Consider the following 14084-nt stretch of genomic DNA (forward strand, 5'->3'; position numbering starts at 1 on the left):
GTTGAGAGTTCCTAGCCTCCTGGAGGCTAAGCTTCCCGGGTGTTAGCCTTGTGAGTCCAAAACTGAATAAAACACTCACCTTCTGAAACAACAGCTCTAGTGTCCTCCGCCTGGACAACAACCTCTTCATACTCTGCGGAGCTCTCACTGTCAGAGCTGGAACTACTTGAGACCTGCAAGTCTTCAGAGACAGGATTCCTGGTCTCTGAATCCTGAGACATGCTTGGCAAATGAGGCTGGGTCCGGCTCACTTGAAAGTAAGCATCCAAGGGTGCTCTCGACCTGTGTATGTAGAAAGACAACAAAATGACAGTACAATGGACCATCATCACAAGAAAAATGCACGGTTACCCGAAGGTAAATCCTAGTCATTTCAACCCATCTCCAGGCAATTAAATGCTGCCTTTGAACACTGACACAGAAATAGCAGTTTTAGGCAGAGCTGACTGGCCTGGATATTCTCTTTTCCACTCAATTATTACATTAGCCACATTGGAGCTTGACTCTTGCTAAAAGCAAATTCTACTTTATTGGCTTTTGGCCATGTGTCAATATCTTTTAAAAGACACAATGCAACAATCTGTCTACTGGTGTTGGGGGTTGAAAGAGAGTGGACAAGGAGAAAAAGGGGTCTGTTGATCAAGTATGGCCTCATAGGATTCTGCTGCTGCAACAACACAGACCACGGTCTTTCCAGGTAAAAATGAAGTCTGGCTTCAGTCACCATTGCTTTACCTCTCACTTTAAAACACTTTCTTTTTAAGTTTAAATAAGGTCATGTTTAGGTTAAAAACACAGCATGATATACAAAAATAACTCAGGATGAGAAGAGCTGGGAGCAGATTTAACACTTCAATCTCTCCTGGCTGGCTGAGTTTTAACCACACCCACTACCTTTTTGCAGTTACCCTCACATTCAAGCTAACACACCATACCCTACTTCCTGCACAGAATAACATTCAATATTAAAAACCAAAAAGGCGTTCTGTACTTTAGAACATACTGCCTAGCTATTAGTTACAAAGTACTACCGAAAGGGGACCTACTTTTAAGTTTTAATAATTGTCTTTATAAAATTAAGATATATTATTCCCCAGAAACATCGATGGAGACTGTTCATACAAAAAAAAATTGATTTCTCATAGTTTGGCTGCAATTTATGGCAAACCAGGGCTTTCTATTAAAAAATGATGATAGAAAAAACAAATGTTATTTGGTATCCAATTCAACAGTTAGAAGATTCACCTCTGTAAGAAAAAAAAAACGTAGGTGAATAAATTGAAATGAGAAGTAGCAACTGTGAATCCTTTTTGACTCACAATTTAAGTGTACAATTCAGTGGTTTTTAGCATAACCATAGGTTATACAACCATCACCACTATATTATTCCAAAACATTTTCGCCACACCTAAAAGGAACCCTGTACCCATATTAGCAGTCTTTCCTTCTTTTCCCCTTTCCCTGACCTCTAGCAACCACTAATTTATTTTCGGTCTCTATGGACTTGCCTATTCTGGACATTTCATAAGGATGCAATCATATGATATATAGCCTTTTGGGTCTGACCCCTTTTATAATTTCATGATATATACAAGGACCACGTCATCTGTCTATAGCTATAGTTTTTCGTTCTTTCTAATTGGAATGCCTTTTTTTTTTTTTTTTTTTGCCTAACTGCTCTGGCTAGAACCTCCAGTACAGCGGTGAATAGAATCGGCAAAAACAGACATCTTTGTCTTGTTCTTAATCTTAGGGGTAAAGCTTTCAGTTTTTGTCCATTTAGTATGTTAGTCGAGGGTTTTTCATTGGTGGACTTTATCAGGTTGAGAAAGTTCCCTTCTGTTCCTAGTTTGTTGAGTGTTTTTTTTTTATCATGAAAGAGTTTTGTCAAATGCTTCTTCTTTTTTAAAAGATTTTATTTATTTATTTCAGAAAAAGAGAGTGAAAACGAGTCACGGGGAGGGGCAGAGGGCAAGAGAGGCAGACTCCCCACTCAGCAGAAAGCCCAACGCAGGGCTCGATCCCAGGACCCAGAGATCATGAACTGAGCCAAAGGCAGTCACTTGACTAAGCCACCAAGGCTCAAATGCTTCTTCTGTATCTATTGAGATGTTCATGTTTTTCCCCTTTATTGTATTAATATGGTATATCTCACTGACTTTTCTATATACTGAATCAGCTTTGCTTTCCTAGAACAAATCCTATTTGGTTATAGTGTATAATCCTTTTCATTATGTTGTTAGATTCAGTTTGCTAGTACTTTGTGGAGAATTCTTTTATCTATATTCATAAATGATATTTGCTTGTAGTTTTCTTGTGATGTCTTTATATGGTTTTAGTATTGGAGTAATACTGGCCTCATAGAATCAAGAAGTATTCTCCCGCTTCCATTTTCTGGAAAGGTTTATGAAGTACTGGTATTTTTTTTTTTTTCTCTTTTTTTTTTTTTTTTGACTGGGAAAATAACTTTATTTTCTTCAGGCATATGGGCAGATGTCTAGTCTCAGAACTTCTGGAATTGCTTCCTGGTACCAGTGGCCTTTGGGACTTTGGGCACGTTGAAGCACAGAGTCTTGTTCAATGGCAAGCATTCACACACTGTGACAATGTCGCAGACCTGGATATCCCTGAAACAGGTGCACAGACATGCTCTTGTGGATTTCTCAAAGTGGCTGTACTTCTGGATGTAGTGGCGGATGACAACGTCCTCTGAATCTTCATCTTGGTCACAACACGAGACAGAATCTGCCCTTGGATGAAGACATTACCAGTAAAGGGGCATTTATCAATATTGGTGCCCTCAATGGCCTCCTTGGGTGTCTTAAAGCCCAGACCAATGTTTTTGTAGTATTGTGGGAGCTTCTCCTTGCCAGTTTCTTGAAGCAGAACCTTCCTTTTACTTTGAAAGATGGTTGGCTGCTTCTGGCAGGCACGCTCAGTCTCAATGTCCTCTATCTACCTGGCTGCCTGAATAATGGAGAGCACTGAAGCCATCTGGGTTTCCTTATCCACTGCCTGTTTCATTTTTTTTAAAGATTTTTATTTATTTGTCAGAGAGAGAGAGAGCGCACAAGCAGGGGGAGCGGCAGGCAGTGGGAGAAGCAGGCTCCCTGCTGAGTTGGGAGTCCGATGCCGGACTCGATCCCAGGATCCTGGGATCATGACCTGAGCCAAAGGCAGACACTTAACCAACTGAGCCACTCAGGCACCCCCTATTTATTTCATCTTTAAACATCTATTTCATTCTGCTCTAGTGATCATTATATCCTTCTGTCTACTCGCTTTGAATTTTGGATTTTTTTCCTTTCTTTTTCTAGTTCCTTAAACTAGGTTATTGATTTGAGTACCTTCTTCTTTTTAGAAGTTTTATTTATTTATGTGATCTCTACAACCAGTGCGGGGCTCGAGGTCATGACCCCGAGATCAAGAGTTAAATGCTCTACTGACTGAGGCAGACAGGTGCCCCTGCTTTCTTTTTTAGTGTGGCATTTAACAACTATAAATTTCCCTCTAGGGGCGCCTGGGTGGCACAGCGGTTAAGCGTCTCTCTTCCGCTCAGGGCGTGATCCCAGTGTTATGGGATCGAGCCCCACATCAGGCTCCTCTGCTATTGAGCCTGCTTCTTCCTCTCCCTCCCCCTGCTTGTGTTCCTACTCTCGCTGGCTGTCTCTATCTCTGTCAAATAAATAAATAAAATCTTTAAAAAACAAAAATTTCCCTCTAAGCATTGCTTTGCTGCATCCTGTAAGTTTTGGTATGTTTTCCTTTTCATTCATCTCAAACAAAATATTTTCTAATTTTTCTTGGGATTTCTCTTTGATCTACTGGTTTTTTAGGAGTTGTGTAATTTCTATATACTTGTGAATTTTCCCAAATTCTGTTACTTATGTCCAGAACATACTTTGTATGATTTCAATCCTTTAAATTTACTGAGCTTGTTTTATACCCATGTTAGCCCTAACATATGATCTATCCTGGAAAATGTTACATGTGCACTTGAGAAATAGGTATGTTCTGCTGTTGAGTGGATGTCCTATAGATGTCTATTAAGTCTAATAGGTTTATAGTGTTTTTCAAGTTTTCTGGTTCCCTGCTGAGTTTGTCTAGTTATCCTCATTGTTGAAAACGGGGTACTGATATCTCCTATTACCGGTGAATTGTCAATTTATTCCGTCAATTGTGACAGTTTTTGCTTCATGTATTTGGGGGCACTGTTACAGGTATATATAGGTTTATAATTATTATATCTGCTAAACGGATTGAACCTTTTATCATTATACAACATCCTTCTCTGACTCCTGTAACAATCTCTGTCTCAGAGTCTATTTTGTCTGATATCAGTATTGCAACTCCTGCTCTCTTGTGGTCACTGTTTGCATGGCGTATTTTATTACATCCTGTTACTTTCAATCTATTAATGCCTTTCAGTCTAAATTGTGTGCCTTGCAGACAGTATACAGTTGGATTAAAAAAAAATTCTGTGCTGATCTATGCCTTTTGATTAATGTTTAATCCATTTGCATTTAAGGCAGGATTTATATCTACCATTTTGCTGTTTTCTATATGCCTATGTCTTTTTTGTTCATATAGGAATGTCTATTACAAATTCTCGTAATAGAAATATATAGGGGTGCCTGGCTGGCTCAGTCAGTGGAGCGTGTGATACTGATCTTGGAGTTACGCACTGGAGCCCCACACTGGGTGCAGAGATTACTTAAAAATTAAAAAAAAATCTTTAAAAAATGTTTATTGCCTTCTTTTGTATTATTTTCAAGTGCACCATTTTAATTCTCTCATTCCTTTTACCACGTATAAAGTTATAGTTCTATTCCCTCCCCACTTTTGCTGATGATTTTATGTCCATCAACACAGATTTATAGTTAGTTATTTATGCTTTTTCTAAATCAGAAAGAAAAAAAAGAATTATAAATAAAAAATACATGTGTATTGTCTATTTTATTTGCCTATGTAGTTATCTTTGCTAGTGCTGTTTATTTCTCCTTGTGGATTCAATTTATTTATGTCTGGTATTTTGGCGGGGGGGGGGTTCTTTAATCCTAGAATGCCTCATTGTTCCTTCATTTTTAAGGGACAGTTCTGCTTGACATGGAATTCTTAGTTGAGTTTTTTTTTTTCTTTTAAAACTCTGAACAGGTCAGGGGTGCCTGGGTCGCTCAGTCAGTTAAGGATCTGACTCTTGATTTCATCTCAGGTCATGATCTCCATGCTGGACGTGGAGCCTACTTAAGATTCTCTCTCTCCCTCTGCCCCTCCCCATCCCTGTCTGCACATGCTCTCTTAAAAACAAAACAAACAAAAACAACCCAATGAAACCTCTGAACAGGTCATTCAACTGCATTCTGACCTCCACTGTTTGTGAAGATAAATCAGCTGTCAAATTTACTAAATATCCTTTGTATCTGATGAGTCAGTCACTTCTTTATTGCTGATTTCAAGATTCTTTTTCTTTGGCACTAACAGTCTGATTATGATCTATGTAGGTGTGGATCTCTTTGAACTTATTCTGTTTTATAGTTTGTTAAGCTTCTTGTAGATTAATGTTTTTCATCAAATTTGGCAAGTTTTTGTCATTTCTTCAAATATTCTTTCTGCCCCTTTTTCTCCTCGCCTAGAAGGACTTCCATTATGCATGCTGGCATACACCTGATGCCGTTCTACAGGTCTCTGAGGCTCTGTTCATTATTCTTCATTTCTCCCCCATTATCTAGGCCAGATAACCTCAATTCATCTATCTTCAATTTTGCTTCTTGACTCTTCTAAGTCAATTCTTTCTTTTGCCTGTTCAAACTTGCTGAGCCCTCTAGTGATTTTTTTCATTTATTGTACTTATCAACTCCACCATTTCTATTTTGTATATTTTTATAACTTCAATCTCATTATTAAAATTGTCTATTTGGTGACACACTGTTTTATACTTGCTTTAGTTCTCAGAATATATTTAAAAAGGAGTTTTAGGGGCATCTGGGTGGCTCAGTCGTTAAGCGCCTGCCTTTGGCTCAGGGCATGGTCTCGGAGTTCTGGGATCGAGGCCCACATCAGGCTCCTCCGCTGAGAGCCTGCCTCTTCCTCTCCCACTCCCCCTGCTTGTGTTCCCTCTCGCTGGCTGTCTGTCAAATAAATAATTAGAATCTTAAAATAAATAAATAAACAAATAAACAAATAAATAAATAAATTAAAAAAGCAGTTTTAAAGTCTGTTTGATTAAGTCCAACATCTTGGCTTCTTCATGTAGTTTCTGTTTTTTCTTTTCTTCCTATGTGTGGGCCATATTTTCTTTCTATGGCTTGCATTTTTTTCTTGACATCTGGACATTTCAAATACTATAATGCAGTAACTCTGGAAATCAGAGTCTTCCTCTTTACAGGGTCTGTTGTTATTGTTATTTCCTACAGCTGTTACTTTTTGTTTAGTGAATTTTCTTTTTTTTTTTTTTTAAAGATTTTATTTATTTATTCGACAGAGACAGAGACAGCCAGCGAACGCCCTGAGCTGAAGGCAGATGCTTAACCGCTGTGCCACCCAGGTGCCCCTGTTTAGTGAATTTTCTGGCTCGATCCCATAACGCCGGGATCACGCCCTGAGCTGAAGGCAGATGCTTAACCGCTGTGCCACCCAGGTGCCCCTGTTTAGTGAATTTTCTAAAGTGATTCTGTAAAATCTGCATTCTTTGTTGCACGTGGCCATTAAGTCTATGAGGTTAGCTCAGGGGTTAGTTCATGCCTGGACAGATTTGCTTAAACACCGGGGACCAGTAAGTCCCCTAGTCTTTGCTGAGTGTGACTGTGTGTGTATGTTGGGGCACACCCAGGAATCAGCCAGGCAAGTGACCATTCTTCCTGATTGTGCAGAGCCTCAAGGCCAGCCAGAATTGAGAAATTAGTGCCTTCTTAGGTCTTTCCTGGGCATGAGCACCGCTGTACACAGCCCTAGGCATGTCTGTGGCCTTCTAGATTTCTAAGAATATGTCAGAGCTTTTCAAAACCCCTATGGGGGGCGCCTGGGTGGCACAGCGGTTAAGCGTCTGCCTTCGGCTCAGGGCGTGATCCCGGCATTACGGGATCGAGCCCCCACATCAGGCTCCTCCGCTATGAGCCTGCTTCTTCCTCTCCCACTCCCCCTGCTTGTGTTCCCTCTCTCACTGGCTGTCTCTATCTCTGTCGAATAAATAAATAAAATCTTTAAAAAACAAACAAACAAACAAACAAAAAAAACAAAACCCCTATGAATATCTCATTCCTCAGCTTTTCCTTTTAAGCTCTTTAGTTAGTTTGCCCCATGGTTATGCACCACCTCAGGTAGCCTCTAGGGAAAAAGGCTTTCAGCTTTTTAGACTGGGCATACTGCTAAGTCAGAAAGAGCCCTGCAAATGGCATCTTCCAGGAAACCACCCAACAGGACAAAGAAAGAATTCTCTGGAAATGAAGCTTTGAAGGAGCTCCAATCCTAACCTACTCCCTCTAGTGGCTGTCAGGCTGCTGTTTTTCACTGTGACTGCAGGCACCTGGTTTTCACCGTTACCATTAAGCTGAAGACAGATATGGGAACAGAGAATGCCAGAAAGCTTACTGTTCCGATATTCAGCTGTTTTTTAAATACTCACTCCCTGAATCGCTTTAAGCATCTGCTTAATTTCCACAGTCCTGAAAGTTGATTCTGATTTTGCCAGTTGTTCTGGAGGTCCTTACTCTGCCATTTTTTATGTCACTCAGGTTTTCTTTTTTAAAAATGCTAATAAGCACATTTACCAACTAATTTTGGCAACTGTGTGCTAACAGCAGCTATAGCTAACATGAGAATACGCACATAAGAACAGTGTCTCCTAATTATCATTTTAATCAAATGAAATCCACACTAAAGTTAGGCTAATAGGCTACTGGCATGCATATTGAGCATTCTGCAATAGAAACTGGTAAAAATTTAAGTGATTAAAAAAACTCATACTCATTAACACTGCTTTAATATAGCAAAAGGCATTTTCAAGATCAGATGGGGACAAAGGAAAGGGGAGCTACCATCATCAGGAAGCAGTGCTAGGGTTTCCCTATGGGAGTACAACCTTGAAACCCAAGAAATCCTCCTCCTTCCCTGCACTTATCATCGTTGAATTAAATAACAGTATAATAAGTTCTTGCCCCTTGCTTACCCTCTGTAGTCCTAGATTCCATAAGCTCCATGAGAACAGGTACCCTGATCTGTCCTGTTCACCATGTATCTCTGAGGCAAAGTTCAGTCTCTCACATAGCGAAGTATTAGAAATATTTGATGAATGAGTGACGACGCTGACAGCCAGAATCAAGCAGCCTCAAACAAAGAAACAGCAAAGGAGTTTGTGACCTTGGCTGAGAAGCCTGTTGGGAAAAATACCTCATTACTCAGCTCCCCCCAACTTTGGCTTCTCAGTGGAGTCTAAGGCAAAAGCTGCTCACCCTCGCCAGGCTCTCAACACCTGACCCAGAGATAGTCTGTCAGGTGAGTCAATGCCAAACACCATAATGAGAAATTCAAGTTAAGAAATTCAGAAGGTATAATAAGCAATCAGTCCTAGAAAATCTCCTATTTTTATATGAATTTAGTGTGGAATTTGCTCCCAACACAGTATTTAGGGGAAAAAAGTTTTAACACCACATTTATTTGGCTCCAGAATCCATGTTTTCTCCACTAAACTGCACAATCCCTGGCTGTTTAGGTTTATTCCCTTTCGTAGAAAGAAGCACAACTGTCAGTCAAAGAGCTCAACTGATATCCTTTCACATCTAAACTCCATAACCCAGTCTCTGAGCACAGATTCTACACACGTCAAGCAATTTTCTGATTAGAGTTTAGCTTCTCTGTATAAATTTCTTCCAGGAGAATCATGCTGACCATGCCAGCAAGACACTTTGGTCTCTGTAGCATTTCTATTTCTCTCCGTAAACGGGGATTTGGTTTCTAAGTGTCACTATCCTGTGAGTTGGTTAATGAAGTCTCCCACCAAAAGCAATCAAATCTGCCCCCACTCCCCCCTGCCGAAAGAAGTATATGAACAACCAAGGCTGAGGAATACTGAGGTCTCTTGGCAGTCAGCCAGTTCCTGCGGACGTCACTTTCAACTCTCAGCCCACAGACTCTGAAAGGGCTCCCAAGCTGCACTACAAGCTGCCTTCACCTATGACACGGACATGTGAAATCTTACTCTGCCTTCATAACCAGAAGAAATAACACCTTCAAGTAACAGTAACATGCAGCTGAAACGCTTGTCAACACAAAACCAAGCACATCATCTCTGACGGGTCACACCCAGAGATGACCAGGCTACAGATTAGAGCCACAGGAACAGCAGCATCCCCCTGCTCCCCCCCTACGGTAATCAGGAGCATCCATGGAAAAGGACACTGAATCTGGGATCAGAAGGCACAATCCCAGGGGCGCCTGGGTGGCTGTTATTAAGCGTCTGCCTTTGGCTCAGGGCGTGATCCCAGCATCATGGGATCGAGCCCCACATCAGGCTCCTCCGCTGGGAGCCTGCTTCTTCCTCTCCCACTCCCCCTGTTTGTGTTCCCCCTCTCTCTGGCTGTCTTTCTCTGTCAAATAAATAAATAAAATCTTAAAAAAAAAAAAAAGGGCACAATCCCAATTCCAGAGTTACCCTAGTCAGAACACGAATTATTCCATCAGCTTCCTCATTTGTAAAACATAGTCAATAGATGGCCTAGCTATTACTTTTTAGTATATCTTATTATTTTCATGTTAAGAAAAAAAATGGATATGACTGACGCTTCCTCTATGTGCCTGGATAGAAAATGAGTCAGATCCAGGTTCCAATACCAACTCAACCTTGTCCCTCACAGTAGCTATGAGATCCTGAACAAAACACTTTCTCAGGGTCCAAGTTTCCTTCACATATAAAATGAAGATGTTGAATTCAATCTTTTTAAACATTATGAAAACATTTAGGAGGCCAAATGTAAAATAAAGTATTTCAAATAAAGCAGGAGGAAGTTAAAAAACAAGCAAGGCATAACCAGTGGTTATTTTTTATAGTAACCCTGTCAAGACTTGACAGCTAAGCTCTTCAAGAGGCAAGTTCAAATGAAAAATTATGAAAGAAAATTATTTTCTGCAACACATTCTCAGGTGAGGAGGGCTGGAATGTTTCCCCACTAGTCGGATAAGTTCTAAATTAATTCACATTTTACTTTTCACAAGGCTTCTCTAAATCCAGCCCACCTGTCTACCAAAGTCTATTGCACCATTACGTGGAGTGCCAATGAACGATGGATACTGGGTAACTAGAGTGTGGGCTTCTAGGTTAAAAGAAATACTCTTCTGATATGCAAATGATCTAAAGAAGAGCCAGCCCCTACAGAAACCATCCCCAACAAACTACCACCTATTTTCAAAGCACATCAGTGTAACTTATTCCTTCAATGACTCTGTGAAGTAAATAAAGCAAGCACTTTTTTCTTCATCTGACTTGTGAGGAACTGGGGGTTCAGAAAGGCTACCTGACTTTGCCAAAAGTCATACTGTCAAGCCTCGGCAGCACTGGGGCATAACCAGTGCTCAGAATTCCCAACTTGGCACTAATCCCAAGATTGTAACATATATTTACCTGGCACTGTCTGTCCTCTGAGACCCCACAGTTCTTGACCTGCGTGATGCAGACCCCCTCCTCCTCCTCGATCTCACTGGTCCCACATTGTGGTCTGAAGGGGGTCTCAGGAATTCCAGCATGCCATGAAGTCTCTGCAGCCCACTGATGAAGCTGTTCATTGAATCCAATGAAGACACTGGGATGGGGCGGTTAACACGAGATGGCTGCCTATGTTCCTCTGAAGCTCCTGGATTAATGTTCTCCACACGATCTTCTCCCAACAGCTCCACTTCCTCGGTCAGGTCAACAGACAGCTGTGCAGCAGGCTGCAGCAGGTGCGGTCCCACCTGGCTGCTGGTCCCTTCAGCAGGAGCAGGCTGGAGCAGGGGTGGGGCCCCTTGGCTGCTGACCACTTCGGTAGGTAGAGGCTGGAGCGGGGGTGGCCCCCCTTGGGTGCTGACCACTTCAGCAGGAACAGGCTGCTCTGCAACACGATGCTCTAATTGCTCGTCAACATTATATTCCATTGCTTCCTGAGCCATCTCTGGAGAAGATTCGTAAAAAGTATCAGTAAAACAGATAAAACATGCCATATAGCTGATATAATCATATCTAAGTCTTCTAGAACTTCTATTTCAGATCATTCTTGGGAAAACTGAGAATCTTAAAATAAGTAACTAAAATCTCCTAAGTCAGAAGTGTTTGATAATCAGTAACTTTCTTCTCCATAACAAGTACTTATAACTAGTCTTCCAGTTTGCCCTTTGAAAACATGAAGGCATGTGATCATAGTACTAGATTCTAAAACAGAAAGATCTAAGAAAAAAAGGAGACTGAACTTTTGTGACTTAATTTCCCAGACCTCTAGCAGTTCTTTGTTGTGACCCAAATACAGACATTTACCTAAATATATGCTGTATTTGATTTTAGTAGGCGTAGGCAATATTCATCTTTCACAGCACCAAGTTACAAAGGATAAACAAAAAAGGGACATTTTTACAGTTGCAAATTAATTCAATACTAACTCAAAATAGAAATTTACCTAATTTCTCCAAAAAGGCTGACCAAACTTTATTTGCTCTGTCCTTTTCAGTATTTTTGTTTCCCATCTCTGATGCAATTATTACCCCATTTACCATATTTATCAAGTACCTGGCACGTCCCCTTCATTGTCTCTTGTTTCTAATTCCATGATGTTAATCCACTCAAGAAATATTTATTAAGCACCTGTTAAGTAGTCAGATTACCCACAGAGGTGATGACAGGATACAACTGTGTAACAGATTTTACATTCTAGCAAATGGGAAAATAAATAAATGTGGAAATTATACATTGTGATATCCGGTTTTGGGAGTAGGAGTCAAGGAGCTCCATTTTATTTTATTTTTAAGATTTATTTATTTGAGAAAGAGAGAGTGAGTGAGAGAGAGAACGCACAGAGGGAGAAGGCAGACTCCCTGCTGAGCAAGAACGCAGATTCGGGGCTCCATCCCAGGACTGTGGGATCATGACCTGAGCTGAAGGCAGACACTTAACTGACTGAGCCACCTAGGTGCCCCAAGGAGCACCATTTTGGATACTCTTTCAAAGAGTGAAAATTGAGCCCAGGCGTGAAGGATTAAAAGAAGGTGGCCATATGAAGAGCCAAGGAAGAGTTTCAGAAGGAAATCAGTGCAGAGGTCCCTGATGAGCATGGGTTTGGTGAAACTGAGAAACACGGCAGATGCAAAGTGCACAGGAAGGAAGAGTGCGAGGATGGGATGAGGTTGAGGAGGCAGAACACTAACACGAAAGGCGCAGGTAAGGAGTTGCTTCTGTGTTAGGAATGGACTGCAGGGGGAGCAGGACTGCAGGGGGAGCAAGACTGTAAGCAAGCCAACCAGTTCACAGGCTCCTTACGGGGGTGTAAACCAGTGGTCACAGACGCTTGGGCCAGAGTGGGAGCAGGAGATGGCAAGCAGCAGACAGCTTTAAGAACCCTAAGGACAGACATGCTACTTAAAATCACGGGATAGATTAAACTACTACAGAACAGAGATAGAAGAAAAGTGGGCCAAGGACTCGAACCCAAGACACACATTATAAAAGGCCAACAGTTAGCAGGAAGAGAACGCAGAAAAAAGACTATGAAGGAGGAGGAAACCTGGGAGAGCATGGGGTCTTGGAAGAATGTTTCAAGAATGGAATGGTCAAGTGTGTCTAATACAGAAGAGTGATCACTACATTTAACAACATGGAGATGACCCACAGCCTAGAAAAGAGCAGTTTCCCTGAAGTGATGGGCCCAGAGGCCAGACTGGAGCGGGCTGAGTCAATAACAGGAATTCCAATAAACACGGGGGATGCAGCACACTTAGCTTTCTTTTTCTAGTCATTCCTGAACACCCATGAACATGACACATAGCCCACAAAGGCATTTAAGAAAAGATAAATTACAAGACAACTTCAAACACGATAAGAGATAGGCAATTTTTACTGGAACTGGTAACTTCTTAGTAGAGCTGAAAAGATCAAACCCAAGTGCCTGCAAAGAAAGGCGACTGCAGCTCCTGAGAAGCAAGCTGATTCCCACTGAGGGGAGTGCAGACACCGGGCACCACAGAGGACAGTGTTGAAAGATGGAGCTGAAAGACAGGACCGGTTGAAAGCCTGTCTCAAGCTAACAAAAAGCCAGCCAAACACACACCTCCTCCGCCTATGCTATAGAAAATGGGCGGTCCGTGCCAGACAGGCTTAATACCTGCATGGGTACAGCACAGCAGCGAAAATAAGGAGATGAGTGCAAGTCTACACACTGAACAGTGTGAGCCCTTCCAACTCTTCTCCCCAGCTTTTTCCCCTGCTCAGATCCACGACACAATTATCTGGTTTATACACATTCTCTACCCAGGGCAGGAGATTAGAGGGCTGTTCACTAGAGAAAACCAGCTCAAGAAAAAAAAGATCTATAAATACTGACTGTTGTGAATCCCTCAATAAAATGGCTGAGTCCCTGTCCACCTATTTAACAGTAAAAGCCTACTGGTTGATATGGTTCAGCCACTCATACAGAGCTTCCAATCTGTTTTCTGGGAGAAGGGGACCCTCCTTAAAAACAAATAGCCAAGGATCAATTGACATTTGAGCAAAGCCTCCAACATGAGAGAGAGACCAAAGCAGACAAACAAAAGAAACTTGGAAGGAAGAAGAGAAAACAATGCAAGAAAAACTGTAAAAAACAAAACCAAAAAAACCAAACACAAAAACAAAACAAAAAAACTCCCTCAAACTTAATGTAAAAGAATGCACGGGGGAAAAGGACAAATTAAAAAACAAGAGCTCTTGGAAATGAAAAATGACAGCCAAAATAAAATATTTAATAGAAGGACTAGAAGAGGGGTGCCTGGGTGGCTCAGTTTAGCGTCTGTCTTTGGCTCCAGTCATGATCCCGGGGAGCCTGCTTCTCCCTCTCCCTGCCGCTGCCCCTGTTTTGTGCGTGTGTGTGTGTGTG

The 14084-nt window shown here is 41.4% G+C and overlaps 1 protein-coding gene and 1 pseudogene across 3 annotated transcripts in view; both read right to left on the bottom strand.

Moving 5' to 3' along the window:
- Positions 1 to 14084, bottom strand: part of RFWD3 (ring finger and WD repeat domain 3) — a 52801-nt gene that overhangs the window by 28318 nt on the left and 10399 nt on the right. For all 3 annotated transcript variants that reach the window (XM_034672914.1, XM_011234688.3, XM_011234687.3), the window contains exons 2-3: positions 10613 to 11138; positions 80 to 282 (exon numbers count right to left, since the gene is read on the bottom strand). In XM_034672914.1, coding sequence (XP_034528805.1) covers positions 80 to 282; positions 10613 to 11136 — 727 coding nt within the window. In that variant the 5' untranslated portion in view covers positions 11137 to 11138. The remainder of the gene's footprint in view (positions 1 to 79; positions 283 to 10612; positions 11139 to 14084) is intronic.
- LOC109490878 lies at positions 2046 to 8119 on the bottom strand (annotated as a pseudogene).

Source organism: Ailuropoda melanoleuca, chromosome 12 (genome assembly GCF_002007445.2).
Source record: "Ailuropoda melanoleuca isolate Jingjing chromosome 12, ASM200744v2, whole genome shotgun sequence".
In the NCBI taxonomy this organism is placed as follows: Eukaryota; Metazoa; Chordata; class Mammalia; order Carnivora; family Ursidae; genus Ailuropoda; species Ailuropoda melanoleuca.